General features: G+C 51.2%; 1 protein-coding gene across 7 annotated transcripts in view; it reads left to right on the forward strand.

The window, feature by feature from the left end:
* Nucleotides 1-17,379, forward strand: part of NDST1 (N-deacetylase and N-sulfotransferase 1) — a 61,310-nt gene extending 43,931 nt beyond the window's left edge. For 6 of the 7 annotated variants that reach the window (XM_084778223.1, XM_084778224.1, XM_084778228.1 and 3 more), the window contains exons 5-15: nucleotides 1,142-1,296; nucleotides 1,996-2,181; nucleotides 4,078-4,206; nucleotides 4,928-5,110; nucleotides 5,931-6,027; nucleotides 7,226-7,349; nucleotides 8,961-9,135; nucleotides 9,561-9,731; nucleotides 10,214-10,323; nucleotides 11,576-11,678; nucleotides 12,466-17,379. In XM_084778223.1, the coding sequence (XP_084634349.1) occupies nucleotides 1,142-1,296; nucleotides 1,996-2,181; nucleotides 4,078-4,206; nucleotides 4,928-5,110; nucleotides 5,931-6,027; nucleotides 7,226-7,349; nucleotides 8,961-9,135; nucleotides 9,561-9,731; nucleotides 10,214-10,323; nucleotides 11,576-11,678; nucleotides 12,466-12,585 (1,553 nt within the window). In that variant the 3' untranslated portion in view covers nucleotides 12,586-17,379. The remainder of the gene's footprint in view (nucleotides 1-1,141; nucleotides 1,297-1,995; nucleotides 2,182-4,077; nucleotides 4,207-4,927; nucleotides 5,111-5,930; nucleotides 6,028-7,225; nucleotides 7,350-8,960; nucleotides 9,136-9,560; nucleotides 9,732-10,213; nucleotides 10,324-11,575; nucleotides 11,679-12,465) is intronic. The other variant, XR_014778460.1, reaches the window with a different exon arrangement.
* Nucleotides 17,380-23,187: the final 5,808 nt, after the last annotated feature.

Genomic DNA, 23,187 nt, shown 5'->3' on the forward strand with positions numbered 1-23,187 from the left:
CTTCCACTGTGTGGATGCCTCAGGGATCGATCTCAGATTGTCAGGCTTGGCCATTTCATTGCTGACAAGGCCTTGCTGAGCTGTTTCGTTGGCCAGAAATGGGTTGAGGTTTAAGAATGCTATAGAAGTACATAGCGGGGCTAGAGAGATGGCTCAGAGGTTAAGAGCACCAACTGCTCTTCCAAAGGTAATGAGTTCAGTTCCCAGCAACCACATGGTGGCTCACAACCATCTATAATGAGATCTGGTGTCCTCTTCTGGCTTGCAGGCAGGATATTGTATACATAATAAATAAAGAAATCTTTTTTAAAAAATAGTACATAGCATAGAAATTGAAAGCACAAATGACTGTCCCACCCCAGCATGGCCACCCACATCCTCTGTTTTGTTTCAGTAGCAGGACTGAGGTCAACGGTTCTTCCAAGTTCCTCACATGCTGGGCAGGTGAAAGGGAGGCAGGTGGATCGCTGTGAGTTTGAGGCCAGCCTGGTCTACAAAGTGAGTCTAGGACAGCCAAAGCTACACAGAGGAACCAACCCTGTCTCGAAAAATCAAAAAAAAAAAAAAAAAAAAAAAAAAAAAAAAAAGAAAGAAAGAAAGAAAGAAAGAAAGAAAGAAAGGGAGTCAGCCTGTGGGCCTCGTCTGCAGTTCTAGGCAAGGCCACTAGGGGCAGCAGTAGGTTGAGGTTGAGAATGTGCAAGATGGCCCAAAGGTGTCTGAGTGCTACTGGTGGTCTCTACGTTTTGTGTTCTTAGCCTTTAGTGGATGAGAGGGAGTTATCATTGTATCTCTGGGCCAAAGGTGTAAGCATCCTGTATCCGCCCAGAACTTGTTAGTGGGTAAAAGGGCTTATGGTGCAGTTTGGATCATTGGAATAGGATGAGAGTAGGTATATGGAGATAGAAGAAACACTCAGGGTTGTTGGCTTCAAACACCAAGAACCCACAGAGGAGATGATGCCCTCCCCTCCTGCTGAGGGGAGGGCAGTCTAGACTAGACAGGTCTCCCTGTGCCAAAGCTTAGTTGACTCTCCCACACAGCTCCTAGGTAGCCTGGGATTGAATAGTCCATTGCAGTCAGGGGCAGGTTGGAGGCTGTGTGGCCAGGCGGTTGTGCTCAGCGCTCTGTGTCGCCATCATAGGTACAGATGCTGAGGATGCTGGGGACGATCTGCTGCTGTCCTACGTGAAAGAGTTCTGGTGGTTCCCCCACATGTGGAGCCACATGCAGCCCCACCTCTTCCACAACCAGTCTGTGCTGGCTGAGCAGATGGCCCTGAACAAGAAGTTCGCTGTCGTGAGTAAGATTCCCCGTGGGACAGAACCGGGGGGAGGGGACCAGGGCCTGGGCTGGGCGTCACTGGCCCTGCAGTGCTATGCGGTAAAGTTTGATAGGTCTGTTTCTGTGCCAGAGCCTGGGGTGAGCTGCCTTGATAGACATGATCTCCCGGACACCTCAAGAGGCCAGTCCCATTCTGTAGACCAGAAGCTGAAGGTCTTGGGGCCTGGGGGTACATGGCCTGGAATCCCAGCATTTGGGAGGTAGAGGCAGGAGGATCAGTTGTGACTAGCCTGGTCTACATGAGCCACTGTCTCAAAACAAAGCAACAACAAAACCCTAAAACCCAAATAAAAGAAACTGAGGCCCAGGAGATCACCTGGAGATCACGGTGGAACCTCTGGAGAGCTGGCAGAGGTACTTAAGAGAGATCAGAAGACCAGCTTGGACACACTGGCCAAGCAGAGGCAGGAGACAGCAGGAGTGTGAGTCTTCTGAGCTTAGTGCTAGGCATCATAACCAGTAAGAGTCAGGAGACCCAAGTTCTAGACTCATTTCTGCCAGCCACCCCCTTTCCACACCCCCACCTCAGTTTTCCCATGTGTACCAATGGGCTAAGACCATGTGCCCTGTCATGTTAGCCTTTCATTTTTTTCCTTGTGTTCAAAAAAGGGAAAGACTCTCATTCTCATTCTGCCTGGGTCATCCTCTCCCCAGGAGCACGGCATTCCCACAGACATGGGGTATGCAGTGGCGCCCCACCACTCTGGTGTGTACCCTGTGCATGTGCAGCTGTACGAGGCCTGGAAGCAGGTGTGGAGCATCCGTGTGACCAGCACAGAGGAGTACCCCCATCTGAAGCCCGCCCGCTACCGCCGTGGCTTCATCCACAATGGCATCATGGCAAGTGGCTAGGAGGGGCACAGTGGGCATTGTCGTCATGGGGCTGCGCATGATGCTAGGAGGCATGGCTGCGATTGCTGGGTTTGGGGTTTGGGGCCAGTTTCTGCTGCTGTTCTGCCTTGAAGGCTTCTCCGAGTGCCAGCCTGTAGCTTGTGTGTGTGTGTGTGTGTGTGTGTGTGTGTGTGTGTGTGTGTGTGTGCGTGCGCGCATGTGTGCAGGAGTGCAGGTACCTGCAGAGGTATCAGATTCACCAGTTCTGGAGTTACAGGTGGTTGTGTGGTACCTGATCCGGTGCTGGGGATCAAGTGCAAGTCCTCTGGAAGAGCAGTAAATGCTCTTTACCACCGAGCCATCCTTCCAGCCTGTGGAGAGTACTTTCGGAAGGAGGTTTGATGAGGCTATGATACAGGGCTCTATCATTTGCATGTTTGAACACTCCCCTTGAATCTCTGCTCCTGTCTGTCCCTTCTCTAGGGGCTAGGAGACACACAAGTGAAAAACCCAGACAAGTCCCTGGCCTTGTGAACCTGACAATTCTGTAGGTAGAGACAGGCAAGGTGGTCCCAAATGTGTAAGCATACAGTTGAAAGATGATGAGTTTCCCCGAGAGAGCCAAGTAGGGAAGGGATGCAGTTAGTAATAATCTTCCTGGTTAAGCAATGCAGCTGTGTCCAAGAGGGAAAGCATTCGAAGCTGAGAAAACAGCAGGTGCAAAGGCCCTGGGGCTGGGTGTGTCTGAGGACCAAGTGGGGGCAGATGGTAGTGGATATCAGAGAGGCGATGGGCCAGGCTGAAGGCTGTCCAGTGGTGGGCTTGAGCCTTAAGCAGAGACGGAAATATTTTGAAGGGAACATGATCTGTATTGATCATTCTGTCTGTCGTGTGGGGCAGAGTGTGTAGGTGCAAAAGTGGAAGCAGGCAGACCAGCAAGGAGTCAACAGGAGGTCTCCACGCGAGAAGTGGTGGGAGCCTTGGTCACAGTGCAAGGTAGAGTTGAGTTGCATGTAGTGTCTATGAGAAAAGGTCAAGGGTGATTTGCCTTTGTGACTTGATGCACTAGAAGGATGCATTGTTGTCAGCTGAGGTGATATGGGAAGGCGAGGTTCATATTTTTCCGTCCATCCATCTACCTACCCTCCCATATACCTGCTTACTTATTTACCTGCCTCTCTAGTACCTGGGACTCTTTTTCTTTGTTTTTGTAACTTTTTAAAAAAACATTTATTTATTTTTTATTCTATTCGTGTGTGTGTGTGTGTGTGTGTGTGTGTGTGTGTGTAGGGCAGAGGCCAGCTTGTAGGAGTCACTTCTCTCCACCATGGGGATTGAACAGAGACCATCCTCAGGGGCTCGGTGGCCAGCGCCCTCACCTGCTGAGACTTCTTGCTGCCTCCACCTCCTTTTGAAATTTTGTTTATTTTAAGACGGGGTCTTGAAGCCCAGGCTGGCCCTGGCATTCATGCTAACTCTGGCCATGGGGTAGTTAGTGATGAGACATGCTCATTTCCTGTTCTTAGAGCCTGGTTTCCAGAAGAAAGACAGGCAATATGGAGTTACATCGGTTCATGACTACTAGTACGAGCAGCTAAGTTCTGATGTTGCCTGCAGTGCTGTGTTAGAGGATCAAAGACCCTCACCACAAATGGTCCAAGTATCTAGAAACTCCGCTGCTCCTTTGGGGCCTGTTTATTTTGTGTAGAGAATAGCAGCGAAGTGTAAGGCAAGGCCAGTGGTTCCTGGGGAACATTGCAGCTTTGGGAAGAAGGACTCCTGGGAGTGCAGCTGTGTGACCTCATAGGAGAGCATCTTCCAAGGAGGCCCCAGCCCTTTTCCTGAGGAAGCAGCCTTCTTTTCTTGACCATGGAGATAGCATGGCCCCTCTCTTCCCGCCCCCAGGTCCTTCCTCGGCAGACCTGTGGCCTCTTCACACATACCATCTTCTACAATGAGTACCCTGGAGGTTCCAGTGAGCTGGACAAGATCATCAACGGTGGCGAGCTCTTCCTCACCGTGCTCCTCAATCCTGTGAGTGCTCTACAGCCCAAGGTTACTGTGAGGAGGGGTGTTGACAGCCTGTCTGTCACCTAAGAAGCTTCCCAGCTAGGGAAGAGTGGCCAGGCTGGCATGGGGGCATGGAAACCGGAGGTCCGCTGTGCGGTTCTGGCACTGGCCTCCTCTGGTGTGCGACGCAGGCAAAAGCATTGGTGTAACTCTTTTGTAATTGTACACTTCTATACATAAATGTTAGCACTTTTTATTCATGTTCCCTGTCTATTCTTTGTGTGTGTGTATACATGTACACACACATATACACTCACACCACAGATATTTCACCTTTTGGGAGTCTCTTCTCTGATTCACAAGGTGGCACCAACTGTCCTTACTCTAACAATATGAAATAAGCTCTGTGTGTGTGTGTGTGTGTGTGTGTGTGTGTGTGTGTGTGTGTGTGTGTGTGTGTTATCCTTAGCCTTGTGAATTGCATTTGCCCCAGAGTCTGTGTACACCCCTGTCTTGATTTATGAAACAACACAAATAGCTCCTGCTCCAAGGCCTTTTCCTACCCTAGGCCTGTAAATGTTATTAGTTAGACCTGGGCTTTCCTTGGCTGAACCTAGCCCAAGGTCACAGTTTGTTGATAGTCCCAGTGTACCTTGTCCTGGGTATCAGTTGGCAGTAGCAGGTGGGGGTAAGGGTGGCTTGGAAGCTGACCCAGCCCTACCTCCCTCTCCCTTCCCTGGAACAGATCAGCATCTTTATGACGCACTTATCCAACTATGGAAACGACCGCCTAGGGCTGTACACCTTCAAGCACCTGGTGCGCTTCCTGCACTCTTGGACCAACCTGAGGTTGCAGACACTGCCCCCTGTGCAGCTGGCCCAGAAGTACTTCCAGGTCTTCTCTGAGGAGAAGGACCCGCTTTGGCAGGTAGGCAGAACAGCAAGGCGCCTTGCTACCACATCATGCCTTCTGTTGTCAGGTATGTGCTGCAGGCTTGGGCTCAAGGCTCTGCCGTTATGTTTCGTACTTCCTCAGCAGTGTGGGCACACGTAGGTGCAATGCATTCCATACTCTATATGCCCCCACCTGTACTCTTAAACCTCTGTGGGCTTGCACACTCATACACAGCCGTGGCAAAGAGCCTTAAAGAACTGTGGGTGCAACTTCTCTTTGTTGGCACCCAGTCACGCTTGGGTGCCACTTTTGTGTCAGCACAGCAGAGCCCAGAGAGTACTGTAAGCCTGCCATGTTTACTAAACATTTCCCAAGATGTTTGTCCCGCTCCCCAGGGAAAGTTTGCTGAACCCTGGGTACAGGCATAGCTCGTGCAGCTAAAGTCAACAAGTGCTTGCGAGTTCCTGTTAGTGATGAGCACATAGCTGGCCATTTGCCAGGCTTGATGGAGTTATACTATTAACCAGAATGGTTCCTGTCTGTCACAGAGTGGTGTCTGGAGGTGAGGCTGTGTCAAGAGCACAGGGTGGGTAAGAGCTATGTAACTTCTGGGTATGAACATGCAGGCCTCTAATCCCAGCACTTGGGAGGCAGAGTCAGGTGGGTCTCTGTGAGTTTGAGTCCAGCCTGGTTTATGTAGTGACTTCCAGGCCAGCCATGGTTATATAATGAGACCCTGTTTGTTTGTTTGTTTGTTTTTAAAACCAAACAAATAAAAACATAAATCCACATATGGAGGGAGTTCACTCATGGGCCTTAGGCCTCCCTCACTTCCTTTCCATTGCTGTTTTAGGATCCCTGTGAGGACAAACGCCACAAAGATATCTGGTCTAAGGAGAAGACATGTGACCGTTTTCCAAAGCTTCTCATCATTGGCCCCCAGAAAACAGGCAGGTCTCTTGACCCTTGACCCAGCTTCCCCCGCTGCCCGTTATCTCAGCCACAGAATTCTGGGGACCATCTTACTTAGATATTCTGTCTCCTCTTAGCAGAAATGGGAGCAACGTGGGGACAAATATGAATTGCCTGTCATTCTGGGGGTGGAAAGCAAAGGGGGATGTGGCATTTCTTTTGAGCCAGAGCCTTAGAGAACACCCTGGATGCCCTCTTTGGAATCTCTGAGATAAGCCAGGAAGGCTGCCTAGTTCACCTTCTCTGCAAATTTGAGCGGTGCCAGGAAAAAGTGGGTCAGTGCAAAGAGGACTATGATCAATTAGTCATGTCTGTCAGAAAGAAGCACTCAGCTCTGTAAGGACAGCTAGGTACTCCCCTTCCTGGACAAGAACAGAGGTTCAGAGAAGTTAAGAGACTTTATGTAGCATAGTTGAGCAGCGATGGTTCCAAGTCTTGAGACCTGACCTCTGTGACCCTGAAGCTTATCCACATCGTCAGATTCACAGTCTCTCTGCATGTGCTGGTTACACAGAGCCACCCAGAGCGTGAGCAGAAGGTCTCTCAGAGAGGAGGAAGGGAACGTGACAGGGAGGCACCAGCAGGAAGGGATAGTGGACCTAGGCTTCCTGGCTTCTGGAGAGTTTTATGTTGGCCAGCATTGGAAAGCTGAGGCAGGAAGAGCCCGGAGGCTCAAGTAGCCTGAGTGAAACAGGACCCTGTCAAAAAGCAAAAGCGAGCAAACAAAACAGCAATAAAGGGCAGCAGAGGAGTGTCCTGTGAGCGGACCTGATGGGCGGTGCTTCCTCGGCCCTGGGCTGTTCAGGTTCCCGTGTGTACAGAGGCCCAGAGGTAGACCCGCAGGAAGCACCTAGTTTTGAGCTTGAGGAGCCAGCAGTTAACTGGGCTTGGAGTGCAGTGGTGAGAAAGACTGAAGAAAACCCCTTGTTTAGTGATGGAGAAGGCTATGAGAGATTAACGGTGTCAGAAGGACTATAGGACATACCCGTTTGTAGACCTCACCGTCTATCTGCGGTTAGTGCACCCTTTATTATTCTCATGAGGTAACTAAGACTCCGGAAGGGAGGAGATTTTCCTAGGCCCTCTCAGTGAATAGGGAAGACAGGCCCAGAATGTACTCTTGTTGTTGCGAGGCTGGGCTGAGGTCTCAGCTACTCCGCCGCCCTCCCCCCATAGGCACCACGGCCCTCTACCTGTTCCTGGGCATGCACCCAGACCTCAGCAGCAACTACCCCAGCTCCGAGACCTTTGAGGAGATCCAGTTTTTTAACGGCCACAACTATCACAAAGGCATTGACTGGTAAGTGGACTACTGTCTCCAGCAGGCCAGGAAAGGCCATCATGGAGCCAGCTTGAGTGGCCAATGTGACCACAGCAGGAAGCAGCTGGGGCTTGCTCACACGCAGCTGAAATTTCTGTAAACAGGGACAAGGCACAGTGACCTTTGAGTCATGGTGCAATGGTGTTTGTTGTGGCAAACAGGACACTGGATGAGGAAGCCCTTTGGCCAGGGTCAGAGCTAGCTAGATCGAGGTCCACCCCTCCCTGACTGCCATGGTGACAGCAGGGTAAAAATCCAGGTGTTCTGACTGCCTATTTCCATGTGGCCACCTATAGGAGAGGAGTTCTTGTGGGTTTCTAGGAGTCTCTGGGTGTGTTGGGGGAGGCAGTAGAATCCCACCCACTTCCTACCAGAGCTTTCCCAAGCAGGCATCGTATCAGGGATTAGCATGGGCTGGTGTTGCCCATTTGTTTTCCTATTTGTGTGTCCTTGTCCTTGCCTTTCTAAGCCTTGTATGCACATGTTCTGCCATTATGCATTATTGATTAATGAGTTCCCTGGGTACAGAGATTATAGGTCTCTCTGTTTGCCTTCTGCTATTTTTTTTCCACAGTGTTTTCTTTCATTTGCCATATATCATATGTCCATGTTTATCCATCCTTCAGTCTATATTTTTAACAAGTGTATCCTCTTACCTAGAGCCCCTTGTGGCCAGATGCATCTCTGCCAGCCAGCATGTTTAGGATTTTAGAAGGAAATGTGGGTGAGCTGTCCTTGTGGCAGTACACCCCTATTCTGTCTGACTACAGAGTGCACAGGCGCATGCTTCCATGTGGATAGCAGGCAACCCATGGGGATACCTCTGCCTGGAAGGTTAAGGGGCTGGGTACTGTTGCCGGATACTCCAAGCTTAGGAAATGAGTCTTCTGTTTTCTGAGCTTTTCTTGGGGTCAGGTATTACAAAGAAAGTTGGTCCCATTCCTATGACCTTGGTTTTATAGGTAGGTCTGGGGTAGGGTGTTAAGGTCTGATATGTCCTTAGGGGGTTCCATTAAAGGTCCTTGGGACCACTGAAGAAATATGCGCTTCTTAGTTGGGTGCACTGTGTTTCCTTTTTGGTGTCTCCTAGAGGGTCTTTTCTGTTTGGGTTGGAGGAGGGCATCAGGTGGAAAGCTGTGCTCATCCATGGCAGTCTACAGAGAGGGGTAAGAGTGGCAGAAGGTGACTGGAAAATACAATCCCATCTGGAATTGGCAGAGGGCATCCCTCTTCCTGGAGGTGTCCTTCCTGGGTGGGAGTCACTCAGCCTAGCTTGTCCCAAGACAGAGAAGTCAGGGTCAACAGGTCCCCTCTCCAGGTCCCATAACCCACATCGCACCCTTAACAATCTCCAGATTTTTGACTCCCTAGGGCCCACTGAGAAGAAATGAATTTGGAATAGGAGACTGCCAAGTGGCAGTCCCTCCCGAAATCCCCATCAGAGGCAAGCCCTTGCTCGCCGGGGCAGTGCACCTTGCTTGAGTTTTGAGGGAATTCTACCTCTGTCAACGCTCACCCTGTCACACTGTGTTCCTGGGGCCTCTGGCTTATGAGATTTGGCCTTGAGCCCTGCCTCTGGGCTTCCTGCAGGTACATGGAGTTCTTCCCTATCCCCTCCAACACCACCTCTGACTTCTACTTTGAGAAAAGTGCCAACTACTTTGATTCAGAAGTGGCACCACGGCGGGCAGCTGCCCTGTTGCCCAAGGCCAAGATCCTCACCATCCTCATCAATCCAGCTGACCGGGCTTACTCCTGGTACCAGGTGAGTGGGCTGGGCTGCGTCTCCCGTAGTGGGTGGGCTCTGTATATTTGCTCAAGCCACACTGAACAAGCACCATCGCCTGGTGTGTGTGGTGGGTGAGAATAGTCTTCCTCTGTGGTGCTCCTGGCCTGGTGATGGTGGCAGGCGGAACTGATGTTGAGTGTCAGCTGCCAACACTGATGTTGCTACTTGCTGGTTAGCCAGTCCCTGAAGTGGCAAGAGTCTCAGAGACTGTGTCAACGAAGAGGGTTTGGGAAGCTGGTATAGTACATCTCCTACTGCTCAAAGATGTGGGCTGGGGGCTCGGGGTTTCATGACTCCCTGAGGGTCAAGCAATGAGAGGCAGAACCAGGACATCAGCCTAGGCCACCCACTTGCTCTTGCCCCACCTGTGAGATGCCCTCATCTTCTTCCCTTGCCTGCAGCACCAGCGAGCCCACGATGACCCGGTGGCCCTAAAGTACACCTTCCATGAGGTGATCACAGCTGGCCCTGATGCCTCCTCAAAGCTGCGTGCTCTCCAGAACCGTTGCTTGGTCCCTGGCTGGTATGCAACGCATATTGAACGCTGGCTCAGCGCCTTTCATGCCAACCAGGTAGTTACCTGCCTTGTCTCTTTAGAGAAAGAAGTGGCTTTAGTTTAAAGGGACCTGGAAAGCTAGGGGAGGGGGAGGGTTGGTGGGGGGCTAGAAAGGAGGAGGGGCCAGGGTGTAGTGGTGGAGGGGATGCCTGAATGGAGGGTTAGCAGGGTTGGGTCACAGGATGCCTTCTAGAGAAGCCTTGAAGCCTGGTGCAGAACAGTGTGGGCTGCAGGCTCTGCAGAAGGCTGCAGTAGGGGCACTGCAGGGGTGTGAGGAGCAGGGACGGCTTTGCTGATAGCTTAAATTCTGGGAGAGAGTAAGACGGGGAGCTGGCAGCGAGCAAGGAGTTGAGTAGGGGCTGAGGAGTAGGTGGTGGACTTTGGATGCTCAGGGCCCTGTGTCTGCAGCCAGGCTTTTCTTGCTGCCGTGGGCACGGGCAGTTTGCCACTGGTATGAAAGCCAATCCAGACAGCTCTTTTCTCTTTCCTCTTCTCCAGATCCTGGTCTTGGATGGCAAACTGCTGCGTACAGAACCTGCCAAAGTGATGGACACAGTGCAGAAGTTCCTCGGGGTGACCAGCACTGTTGACTACCACAAAACCTTGGCGTAAGTGTTGCTTTGGCCTTCGCATGAGGCAGTTTCCCTAGCCCAGAATCCTGGTCAAGAAAACAAAGGCTTGAGTGGCTGGGAGAGACAGACCTAGGGTTGATTCAAGTTAGTAAGAAAACACGCAACTCTTCCCTGATGGTGACTCTAGCAGAAAAGTAAGTGTTAGGATTGCTTAGGTCATGTCAGTAAAGCTTTGGCCTTAGAAGGGAGTGGCGAACCTCTTCTGCTCAGCCATCCTCCAAGCATTCTCTTTAGTGCAGTTTGGGCTCTTTTGCTGAAGTAGCTCCCACAGTAAGTGTCAGGCTGGGCTGCCTGGGCCTGGGTCTGGGGAGGCTGCCTTCCAGTTCTGTGTCACACACAGGCAGTATATTCAATCCCAGGAGGGGGGTCCCAAGAGAATAAAATTCCCTTCATTAGCTGCTTTCCTAGGAGTGTTCCCTCCTCACTGTCAGGGATCTTGGAGACAGAACAGAAGGAAACTACAGCACCCCCGAGTGTAGGCTGCTTTGTCACTGATACTTGGTTAGGACCAAATAGGACAAATAGGTTTTGTTCTCTTCATCACTGAGTTCTGTGACCTTTGACAAGTCCTCTGGGTTTTGGAGCCTGCACTTGCCATTCTGGAGGTGGGGATAGGAGGATAACCCCTGCTTCCTAAGATGGCTGGCATGGGGGCTGGAGAGATGGCTCAGAGGTTAAGAGCACTGTCTACTCTTCCAAAGGTCGTGAGTTCAATCCCAGCAACCACATGGTGGCTCACAACCATCTATAATGAGATCTGGTGCCCTCTTCTGGCCTACAGGCATACATGCAGGCAGAGCACTGTATACTTAATAACAAATAAATCTTAAAAAAAAAAAAGATGGATTTGTGGTACTCTGGGCTCTATGTGTGGCTGCTACCATCTTAAAATTTGGGGGTTAAAGGAGGCTTGGGTTCAACACAAAGCAAAAACTAACCCCCACTTTATATCAAATTAGAGACTGCTTAGATGTCTCCCAGGATTATGTGGGGCTGGAAAGAGTCCACAGGGATTATAGGAGGAGCTGGGGCTGCTCAGTTTGGACCAGAGTGACTTAGAACGTGGAGGTGGGGCTCTGGGAGAGAGGTAGTGTGCCAAGGCAACACTTGAGCTACAGATGGCAAGTGTCAGCCATCGTATTCACACAGTGTGAGTAAAGGAGACTCCCCACTCCTTGCTTGAGGAGCAAGGCTGGGCCACTCACTCTCAGGCTTCCAACCTCTTCAGGTTTGACCCAAAGAAAGGATTTTGGTGCCAACTGCTTGAAGGAGGAAAAACCAAGTGTCTGGGCAAAAGCAAGGGACGGAAATACCCGGAGATGGACTTGGATGTAAGTGGAGACTGTAGTCCTATACTGGTGGGCTGAGTAGGAGGGGTCCCTCTTGGGGGAGGCCTTGAGTATGGCAGTGGCCTTGGGGCCTCTTGCACAGTAGCCATTCTCTGGAGAAGGAAACAGGGGTTGGGCCCTGGCAGTCAGCACTGCTTCTAGTAAGGGCGGCACTGTGTGTTCCGTGAGTAATGCAGGCGCTGTGCGTGGCCTTCACACACTCAGAAGCAGTAATGCAGGCGCTGTGCGTGGCCTTCACACACTCGGAAGCAGTAATGCAGGTGCTGTGCGTGGCCTTCACACACTCGGAAGCAGTGCAAGGCAGGAGTGCTCACACGTGCACTGGGCATTTTGAGTAAGGGCTGTGTTATAGGCTTAGAGGGGCAGTTGGGGACCATGCCCCAGGATTCAAACCTGTGGAAGGCAGAGATAGGCCACCCCTGTAGTGGAGAACATCGCAAGAAAGCACATTGAGATAAGGTTACAGATTGCATCTTGTTTTGTGTTCTTCCTTTTTGCCTGGGAGTTTTTGTTTGTTTTGTTTTTGTTTTTCGAGACAGGGTCTCTCTGTGTTAGCCTTGGCTGTCCTGGACTTGCCTGGAGTTTTGATGAATGCTTTCTTACTCACGGGTTTTGACCTTGGGTATTGCGTTTTGGAGCTCCTTCTACATGAACATTTTCTCTGGAAGCTTCTTTCTAGGAGAGAATTGGGATAAAGCAGAGTATGGTGTTATAGAGGGGGTCATGTGTTGGCATGCCACCCCTGACCTGCGCTTTCTTCCCACTGCAGTCCCGAGCCTTCCTGAAGGATTACTACCGGGACCACAACATTGAGCTCTCTAAGCTGCTGTATAAGATGGGCCAGACACTGCCCACCTGGCTGCGGGAGGACCTCCAGAACACCAGGTAGCCTCGGCCACCACAGCCAGACAGAACGCTTGTGTTAGCAGGGATGTCCTGCCTCACACTGAGCCAGACTGACCTGCCGAGAAGGGTGCTGGGCCCGGCCAGCCAAAAGCAACGAGCAATACTCTGCTAAGGCCCATCGGGGCCGGAAGCCCAGGCAGGTCTGCAAACGCCTCAGCATCCACTGCTGGATGTGTGGCCCGTGGGACCTCTCTGGTACCGGAGGTCCATTCCGTTCGTTTGCAGCCTCCCTGCCTGGGGGAGACCACTTCCTGTTGGTAGAAGGTCATTTCCTGGTAGGAGGAGTCCTGGAGACTCCCTCCTATCCCTCACTGTGTTCTACCACTCCTGCCCTTTCCTTTGTCACATCACACCCTGTCACAGCAGGGTGTCCCCTCAGTATTAGCTGCCGTATTTCCCTGTCCTCCAGACAGTAAGGGAGAAGAGCGCAGCTGGGCCTTTTGCCCGACTAGGTAGGAAGACCAGGCATGTCCCTGAGGGTTTTGAGCCAGGCTCTGCCGGGCTTTCGCTAGGCACCCAGATGCACTCATTGGATTGGATGTGAGGGCGGCCATCTTGAGAGGACATATGGCCTCTGTATTTGGGTTATCACTATCACAGCTCATCTCCCCTTTGCGGGAAAGACTCTGCTCCCTATCGTATCCACCTAGCACTCATGGTCTCCTGTAGGCCCTGGGCCACTGCCATGCCACTGGGCCCAGAGACGTGGGCCTTGGCCCTGTCCTGTTCACCTGGATGTGACACGTGGTGTTTCCTGTGGTAAAGGCTGAAGCGAGTCAGGAGTCTGCCAGTGTCCTTGCTCCCATGTACATATCTCGTTTCACAGCCACCGCTCGGCCCAGTGGACACAACAGAGGCAGCAGGCAGTGCTGTCCACTGCTCTGCCCAGCAACCTGTGGCCGAGGGTCCCCAGAGACCCCCTTAACCTCCCAAATACTAAGAAGCTAAAGTATTTTAATATTATGTGTTTTTTTTTCTTGGTGCCAGAGTTTATACCCTGGGTGCTGGGGTCGCACTGTGTTTTATATATATATATATATAATGTGTATATATATATTATATATTTTTTTTTGGTTGGGTTTGTTTTCAATTCAGTCGTACACAATGGTGGCAAGCCCTGGCCTCAAAGGATGTCGTATCTTAATGCTAGAGAATGAGGTGGAGGGAAGGGGAGCGTGTCTGTAAGAGCCCAGGCCTCAGGGAGATCGCGTGAAGGGCCCTTCTTCCCTCTCCTACAGAGGGAACAGAGATGGGAAGATGAAAAGGAAGGCCAGCTCTCCCCAAGAAGTCTGGCTTTACAAAGACTGGGGTATTTGAGTCACGGGGGAAAAGCTGGCCTGCGGTGGGAGACCTGGGCCGAGAGCTGGCGTTTCCCCCCCCCTCCCCCCCATCCCCCCGTCACATGGTGCTAGGTTGGGGGCTGACTGGGAGTGGGATGCCCACAGGGACCCACAGAATTGTCTCCAGTCCCTGCAGACACAGGGCCTCTGGCTGTCTTCTGTTTGGGTTCTGTTCCTTTCCCCCTTTTAACAATGTGAAGTGACTGAGGTTGGGTGTCCTTTCCCTATCCGCCCCACACCCCCCCCCCCCCCCCACCACAACTGCCATTTCAGTGTCTGCCAATCATCCAGGACATTTCTGTCGTCCTAGGCTTGGAAGGGTCCCAATATGGGCACAAAGTGGGTCCAGGAATGGGAGTTGGCCTTGGGTCAGTGTCGCAGAGCTGCTGGAATCAGTGCCGAGAGCTAAATTCAGGCCCCTGATTCTGAGCCCACGGCTCTTCCAGGACCACACTGCCTCTGAGCCCACCCCCCGGGACTCTAGTGTGTTCCAGGTTCCTGTCTTTCCCTCAGTCACACAGCTGTGGTCATTCCAGGACATGGGGACAAACCACTCTTTCCCAGCCAGGTGCCTTTAAGCCCCTCCCTTCCAAGGCCTGTCCTCACTCTTTCTTCTCTGTTCTCTTGCTTCTGGAGTTCATCCTCCCTGGCAGTCAGGGCGGTCTCCATTCTGAGCTAGTCTCTCCTGGAGCTCTCCATTGTGGGGGAGAGTGTCGGATGCTCAGGGGATCTGCGTGCATTGTCTTGGTGTGCAGAGAGAGAGAGAGCCATGTCGCATCATGTTTCTCATTGGGGCCTTGGAGCTTGTGAGCCCTGGTCATTACACAGAATATGGGGTGTGCTCAAATGCCCTAGCAGTGAGCTGGAGCCAGACTCAGAGTTGGGTCAGAGTGCACGCCCTCAGCCTCACTTCCCACCGGTCAGTGAGGATGGCTCCCGTATGTGGTGTGAAACCTTGTGAGAGCTGAGTTAGGGTGGTTGGAGTGCCCCCCCCCCCAATAGCATGCAGCTCCATCAGTCTCTGCCTCAGGCGGAAACAGGCAGGTTTGAGACCCTGGAGACTGCCCCTGCCATCTGTTCCAAGCCTGGGGGTTGTTGCTGCCGTGCCGCTCTCACTTCTGGACCCAGAGCTGCCACGCCTTGCAGATACTGGGCCTTGTGAAGCAGATAGGTCTTAGGATCGCTCCACCGGAATGTCCACTGATTGACTGGAAGCATTAGGAAAAACACAAACAACAAGTTTGAGGGAAAGCACTTCAGTTCTTCAGGCCCACTCCCTGTCTCTTTTGCAGTCTCTGCCGACAGCCTTTGCCTTACGGGTGCAGATCCCCTGCTGCTGCCTCAGTCATTCGAGGTCCCAGGGGGGGACCTAGGGGGCAGGCCTCAAAGAACATGGAGGATGAGCACAGGGTTCAAACGGACCTTCTCAAACCTGATGTGTGAGCAGTGGGTGCTTCCGAGTCTGCTCATTTCCAGAGGAGGGAAACTGCTATCCGGTTCCACCTAGAGCCCCACAGGTGTGTCAGTGGGAAGGGCAAGCTCAGCCTGGCTCGCCGCTGGGCTGTGACTGCTGGCCACCCTCCACCCAGAGTTTATTTGCCGAGTTCTCTTCTCTCTTTCTCTCTCTCTCCATGTACGTATGTTTTAAAAGTAAGTTGCAGATACCGTGGGACGGTTTATCCGCAGTGTTGCCCTAAGAGGTAGGGCCTTCTGCCAGACCAGCCAGTGCCACAGCCAAGACGGTAGTCTGCTCCCACTGATAGCTGCTGTCTAGTCTGCGCCCACCTTGTCCCCTCCCCCTCAGCACACCTGGTTTTAGTATTGGATCCAGTCAAGGCAAGAACATTGTATTTTATTTAAAAATTTCTTCGAATACTAAAAAGTTTTCCTCTGTCCATCTGATTTAAAAGAAAAAGAAGAAGTTTTGCTTTTTGTTTGTTTTTTGAGACAAGGTCTCGTTACATAGCCCTGGCTAGCCTAAAATTTGCTATGTAGACGAGGCTAGCCCTGGAACTCATAGAGATCCACTTGATTCTCAAGAGCTGAGACTAAATGTGTGCACTTAGAAGGCCCAGTCCAAAATGGCATCTTGTTTGTTTTTTGAGACCTGGTCTTACCACGTAACTCTGGCTGTCCTAGAAATTGCTATGCGAACCAGGCTGGCTTTGAACTCAGAGATTCACCTGCCTCTGCCTCCCAGATTCTGGGATTAAAGGTGTGTGCCACCGTTCCTATCCCCCAAATTGTATTATTTTCAGGGCCAGAGGGTGTGTCGTCATAGAGAAGCCCCACATTCCGGATCTTTAGCCCACGTGCTTTCAAGGGCAGTTTTGCTTTCTGTGCTGATGTAGCTCCCCCCCCCCCCCCCACCTAAGGTGTGGCTCCTTCCACTACCACCTGCAAGGAGGGCCAAACCAGCTTGGAGGAGGGGAAGGGGCTCCCTGAAGAGGCAGCATCACATTGGGTAGGGGCCAAGGGCACTGTGGAGTGGGAGGGCCTGCTGGGCTGCCCCAGGGAGGCCAGTCTGGGCACCGAGTGTATACAGCTTGGAGCTGGGCTGCCCCAGGGAGGCCAGTCTGGGCACTGAGTGTATACAGCTTGGAGCTGGGCTGCCCTATGCCAGACACAGCCTCCATCTTTGTCCATCTCTGTCCTTCTCTGTCTTTGTGTCGGTTTCCCTGCTCCTCTTCTGTGGGTCTGGGGTCTTCACTTACTAGATGGTCAGTGTGCACTGGAGCAGGGATAAAGATCTCAAGCTGTGATGGGAAGGGCCTGGATGGAGGAATGCCTCCTTTAGGCCGTGGTGTGGGAAGAGCCCTGGGTACAGTGGGTGGCCATGTGACAGTCCTCCTTCCAAGGCATTAGGAGATGGAGGCTATAGCAGTGGTTTTCACATGTCCATGCAAGAAGCAACTGTGCTCTGTGAAGTCTGCCTCCCCCTGCCCCCCCTCCTCCCCCCAGGCCTTCCATGCAGTCTGGCTGTGGGCTCTGAGCAGGCTGAGCAATGCCTGTATGTGTGGACTCTGCTGAGGGCCAGTGTGAAGGCCAGGGGAGACTCCTGCAGTGTTTTCACCTAAGAAGTTCACCTTTCCCTCTTCTCTCCCTGGCCTGGAGGAGGCTGCTAGAGAAAAGGGTTTTCTATGACTGAGCTAGCTTTTCTTACGGGCGAGAGGGCTCTTTTTGTAATTTGTGCATGAAATTCATGTTATTTCCTGGGGAGAGAAGAGGGCCAACCGAGTGGGTGGGGGGCACGTGTGGGAAGCAGGCAGAGGTTTCCCTCCCTGCTGGGGTGGGGAGGGGCTGCAGAGGGCATGCTACCCAGCTCACCTGAAGAGGGCTCTTGAACCAGCCGTTTTGGGTTGTGTTAAACGTGGGAACTTTCCTCCATTAATGTACAATCTTGAACTAACTGCTAATAAAATGGGATTCTGTTTGTACATATTGGTTCTGTTTGTGTCTGACCTTTGGCTGCGAGGGGAAGTGGAGATAGGGAGGTTTGTGTTGTGGCCCAAATTTGCCCAATTGACATCCTGCCTTGGTCGAGACAGACAGTTTCTCCTGGGCTCTACATTGATGCCTTTGGAAGTGCTGTAGGTGACAAGACCCTTTGGGCACAGGGTTGTCAGAGTGATTGGGTGTGGCCACCATCCCCAGAAGACACACCCCTTTTACCTTTAGATCTGTAGTTCCCTGGTCTTTTAGGATGTGAAAGGAGTTAGACTTACTGGCCTCACCTAGAGAATGTGCCTGGAATGCCGATCCCTAGGCCCTGGTTTTAGAGCTTGACCTCCAGCAGGCATGGTCAAGACACTTTGAACCTCTTCTGTGCATTGAAGGCACTGCTTCTAGGGACCCAGGCTCAGGCAGAGGGGTCCAAAGGCTCCTCCAGGAAACTTAGCCCCCGACCCCTGCCAGTTCACTAAGGACCTGCCTTGAGATTATCCCAGGGAGAACCAGAGTGTTTCCCAACAGACAGAGAGTCTGTCCTTAATGTTTGCAAGGCAGGTGTCTGGGTCCAATTCCAGAATCCTCTTGGGAAATGGATATTCCAGGTGCCCTGTCCAAATCCACTCACCCGGAGCTTGGGAGGGAGATTGAGCAATGTGGATTTAAGAAAGCTCACTGATGTTTGGAAAGCTTGGGGAACATTTAATCAAGCTCCCAAGTGAAGAAATTTCCCCTCCTCACCTTGATAAAAGGAGGACAGGTATTCCTTCACATCTGGGAGGAGAAGGGAGCCCAGGCTCCAGGTGAGCAGAGCACACCTGTAGAAGCCTCTCGGGTTGGTTAGCAGCAGGTGTAGCAGATCATGAGACATCACTGAGCAGAGCAGCTGGAGGTGGTGTGACCAGGGGCAGACACAGAAGGTATGGTGCAGATGGCACACCCGTGCCTGGGAAGATGCCGAGGCTTCCTGAGTCGCCAGAGTAGGAGGTCAGCTACAGGCAGGTGTGCTGTACTTGGAGGGTGATGCTGAGCAGCTTTGCTCATCCCCGTCCGTCCGTCCATCCATCCATCCATCCATCCATCCATCCATCCATCCACTATTGTTCGCATGTATGTATTTATTATATGTATGTATTGTATGTATGTAGTATGCCTCTTCTAGCTACTATCATCTGTATGTGTGTGTGTGTGTGTATGTATGTATGTATGTATGTATGTATGTATGTATGTATGTATGTATCCGTCCGTCAGTCGGTCTGTCTGTCTATCTACCTATCCTCATGTCTTTCTGGAATTCTAGGGTTCCTTGAAATAGGAGAACCTAGCCCAGCTGTTTGCAGTTCTCAAGAGTTGCACAGTGCCAACAGCTCAGTGAAAGAAAGTCCCTTAGACCCTCGAACCAGTTAAACTGCCCCAAGCTTCTAGAGGACACACTTCCTTGGAAAAGCCTTAGGGTGGTTTTTTTAGGTTGGTTTCTTTTGCTTCAGTAAACACCACGACCAAAAGCAACCTGGGAGGAAGTGGTTTATGTCAGCAGACACCTTACAGTTCACCACTGAGAGAAGCAGGCAGGAGCTTGAAGCAGGAATAAGGCAGAGATGATGGAGGGGTGTTGTTTCCTGGCTTGCTCAGTCTACTTATCCCCCGGGAACTACTGGCCCAGTGGCAGCACCTACAGCAGGCTAGGCCAAGAGAGTGTCCCACGGGCTTGCCTACAGGCCAGTCTGACTGGGACATTTCCTCAGTCAAGGCTCCTTTTTCTCAGATGACTCTTAACTTGTGTCAAGTTGACAAGAGAACTAACTAGCACAACTGACCCCTTGAAAACTCAGCACACAAATACATCACTGTTAAACTAACTGTTCCTTTCTTGTTCCTAAGGTGTCATGTGAATGTCACAGTATCAAACTTTCTAACATTTAAAACTCCCAGAGTCTTTAAAAGTTCAGTCTCTTTAAAAAAAAAAAAAAAAAAAAAAAAAGAGGTTCCCTCTCCTCAGATGACTCTAGCTTGTGTCAAGTTGACAAGAAGCTAACAGCACAGGTAGCATGTTTCATAAGAGCAAAGTGCCAGGAACAGTCCTTGATAGAAGAACCATATGATGAGACAGTCAAGCCCTGGGTCCTGTGTTTGATCCTAAAAAGAAATCTGGTCCTGGTGGCATATGTTTGCAAGTCCAGTGATGGAGCAGACAGGTGGATCCCTGGGAGCTTGCTGACCAGCATTCTAGCCTTCTTGGCCATCAGGCTAATGAGGGACTCCCCCTTCCTCCAACGAGAGGGTGGCTAGCTGCTGAAGAACACCATCTGATATTGTGCCTGGTCTACACACACACACACACACACACACACACACACACACACACACACACACACACACACACACACACCCTCAGACTCCAAGCCTTGGTCAGTTTTTGTTGTGTAACAAGAGAGGTATGAGTCTGTTTCACTGGGAATATAAATATGTCCCCCACCAAACCAACTGCATGGGAGCTTCTGGAGGAGGAAGAGGAAAGTTTTCTAAGAGGACTGTAGCCTCTGTAGAGACATCCCTTGCAGAATCAAAATTCTTAAAGAAGCAAAAAAGGGGCTCAAGATAGCTTGACTTGGTTGGGATGGTACATGGGGGGGGCCAGTGCTGCCCCCCCACCCAGCCTCAGGCTCCTTCCAGGAAGAGTTCTGAGCAGGCCCATGGTGCTGGTGGAGGACTTTGACGTTGGTCCTGAACACTTGCCAAGAAGACCCCCTTAGGCTAAGAGCCTGACCTAGCAAGGCAGCTCTCCTTGGTGTTGGCCCCTCTCTCACAGAGGCATTAGAGTTGTAATCAGCAACACTGAAAAGGCTGACGTCGTGTGGCCCCTGATGAGAAGCCCGGAAGACTTGGCTTTCCACCTGTGAAATCACCATCTAAGAGGAAACGAGAGATGTGTTCTTACCAAGACATTTTGCTGTGTAAACTATCTGAAACTCCCAACAATGGCAAGACGGAGCAATGGCTAGGGACTGAAGGATACTGACCAGGGCACTCAAGTGCCACTGACAACCCCAGGAATGAACCTGGGTCGTTAAATAGTCAGCTATGAAGGACAATTTGTCAGTCTGGACTATGCAGTCTAGGAGAGTGTTCTCTGAAAAGGTAAGCTCTCTGATTCGGGCTATTTTACTGGTATTTAGGAGTTGGGTGCCGTTAAGAGTACATGCTGAAGTTGGAGGTGGTGACTCATATCTGTCACACCTGCACCTGGGAGCTAAAGCAAGAAGATCGCCATGAGTTTGAGGCCAGCTGGGCTGCATAGTAAGCACACACTGAAATATTTAGTATTTAGGGGTAACAGAAGAAAGAACAAGCTGAATTTTGGTATGTATAAAGACAATCTTCGATGCGCCCACTAGGGGGCACTCTCAGTCCAGTTTCTTGAAGGCTGCGTGTGCTCCTCACCAGACTGGGCTTCTAAGTTAACAATGTGAGGCAGCATTCCACTGAGGCCAGCAGGACTCAAACATGTGGGAGAGTAATAAAAGATGCTTCCCGCGTGTTGGTCAGGCACTCTGCTCCTGGAAGCTGTCCTCTCGGTGTTTGTAACAAGGCCCTGAGGTGGGTGTTCTCACCATCTGATTGCAGATCCAAAATCTGAGGTCCAGGGATCTTAGTAACTGCCAGAGACCCCTCTGTGATCCTGCTTCCTGGGGCTGGGGCTGGGAAACAACCCTGACCTTCAGAGAAGAAATGTGTAATATCTTTGGGACAGAGTCGGACAACTCGTTATGCTTGGCTCTGTTCCTTCCAAGGCTAGCCAGGCAGTCCTGAGATGGGCCACTTTGGGTCCTTAGAAGTGTATACATTCAAGAACCCAAGATAAAGCCAACACAAGTACAGCAGAGTGTACTGAGGCTCACCCCCAGACCCCTGCTTCAGAGGGAGCCACCACTGCTGGCTTTGTACATGTTTTCAGAATGGTATTACATAATCAGACATGGTTTGTTCTCGTCATGTTATTTTCCATTCTTTTTCACAGAGGCCTTGGGCACCAGTACAGGGCAGGCTGCTGCCTTACACGGGGACTTGTGGAGGGGCTCCTGTGTCATGGGTGCATGGATAAGATGAAATCTGCCTCCCCAGCCTTTGTCCTGTTTAGGGGGTGCTCACTCATGCTATGGTGGACAAGCTAACATAGCCATCCAAACATTCCAAGACGGTAGATCTGACCTCAAATCTGGACAGATACAGGCCATGTTACTTGGGGCAGATGACTTTGCTCTCCATTTGTAAAATGTGACTTGGGTAACTGAAGAGCTCATTGTAGAAGCCCACTGTGTAGGAAGTGTGCCAGACAGTCTTCTGTAGGTCTTGGCGACCAGTCCACACAGCCCTGTCGCTGAGCCCAAGCAGCACTGCCACTTCAGTCCTGAGGGCCCAGCCTGCATGGGAACACCACCTTTGACTGCGTTCCCCAGGACCCTTGGAATTGAAGGGTTTAGTGATCTGGGACTCTGAGAATGATCCTTAAAACACAGATGTAGCTGCTGACGAGCACAGAAACAGAAAGGAGCTTGGGAGACCACAGGGACGCCCACACACCAACACACTGGAGAGCTTTGGAGAGCTTAGGTGAAGGAGACAAATTCCCAGAGCTGCGGTAATGGGTCATCCAGCAGATGGAGCCAGGAAACAGACCCAGAGATCAAAACACTCCCAGCAAGAGCCCGGCATGCTGGTATGTACTCCAGAAACAGAAACAGAAATCAGAAATAGGAAAATGGCGGGCTGGAGAGATAGCTCAGAGGTTAAGAGCACTGTCTGCTCTTCCAGAGGTCCTGAGTTCAATTCCCAGCAACTACATGGTGGCTCTCAAGCATCTGTAATGAGATCTGGTGCTCTCTTCTGGTGGGCAGGTACACATGAAGGCAGAGCACTGTATACATAAATAAATCTTTAAAAAAAAAAAAAGAAATAGGAAAATTACCATAAGTTTTAGGGCCACCTGAGATAGATAGACCATCTCCCTCTCCCCCGAGTCAGTCAACCAGCTGGCCAACTGATCAACCAGTCAGACAACACTCGGTCTTAGTCAAAAAGCGGAGAAGTGATTGTTTTGTTTTCCTTTTAGACAGAAGCTCATGATTCCAGGCTGTCCAGCTGAGGATGACACTGTCGCTCAGATCCCCCTGCCTCTACCTCTCAAGTTCAGGAATTATAAGCGCGCCCCATTACACTTGGATTTTGCAGTCTGAGAGGGTGGGACCCAGGGCACTCTATCAATTGAGCTGCATGCCCAGTGCACACACAAACCCAGCAACATCCTAAGACACAGACACATTAAAACCTCCCAGTAAAGAAAAGCCGAGCTGCTAAGGTGACACCACTGGAAATTCTCCCCAACTTCTGAGGAAGCATCAGCACGAATCCCCCTCAAACCCTTACAGAAAGCTTGAAGAGGAAGGAACACTAGTGACATGCTCTGAGGTCAGAGCCACTTTAGTAGTTAGGCCAAACGGAGGACTGGGGCTGGAAATATAGCTCAGCTACTCGAGTGTTTGCCCAGCTTCCATGAAGAGCCGTGCAGCAGCATCACCAATGTCATGTCTTCTCTCCTTCTCCCAACATTAAACTGTCCCTTCCCTCTCACTTCTTTCCTTGTGTTTTTATTTTATTTTATTTATTTCTTCTAGAGTCAGGGTCTGGCTATGTAGCCTGGGTGGATTTTGAACTTGGGCTTCTTCTGCCTGAATCTCCAGAGAACTGAGACAGGAGTGTACTGCCATGGCTAGCACTTTCTGCGTCTGAATTGCTGACAC

This window comes from Acomys minous (assembly GCF_964271855.1).
Source record: "Acomys minous genome assembly, chromosome: 4".
In the NCBI taxonomy this organism is placed as follows: domain Eukaryota; kingdom Metazoa; phylum Chordata; class Mammalia; order Rodentia; family Muridae; genus Acomys; species Acomys minous.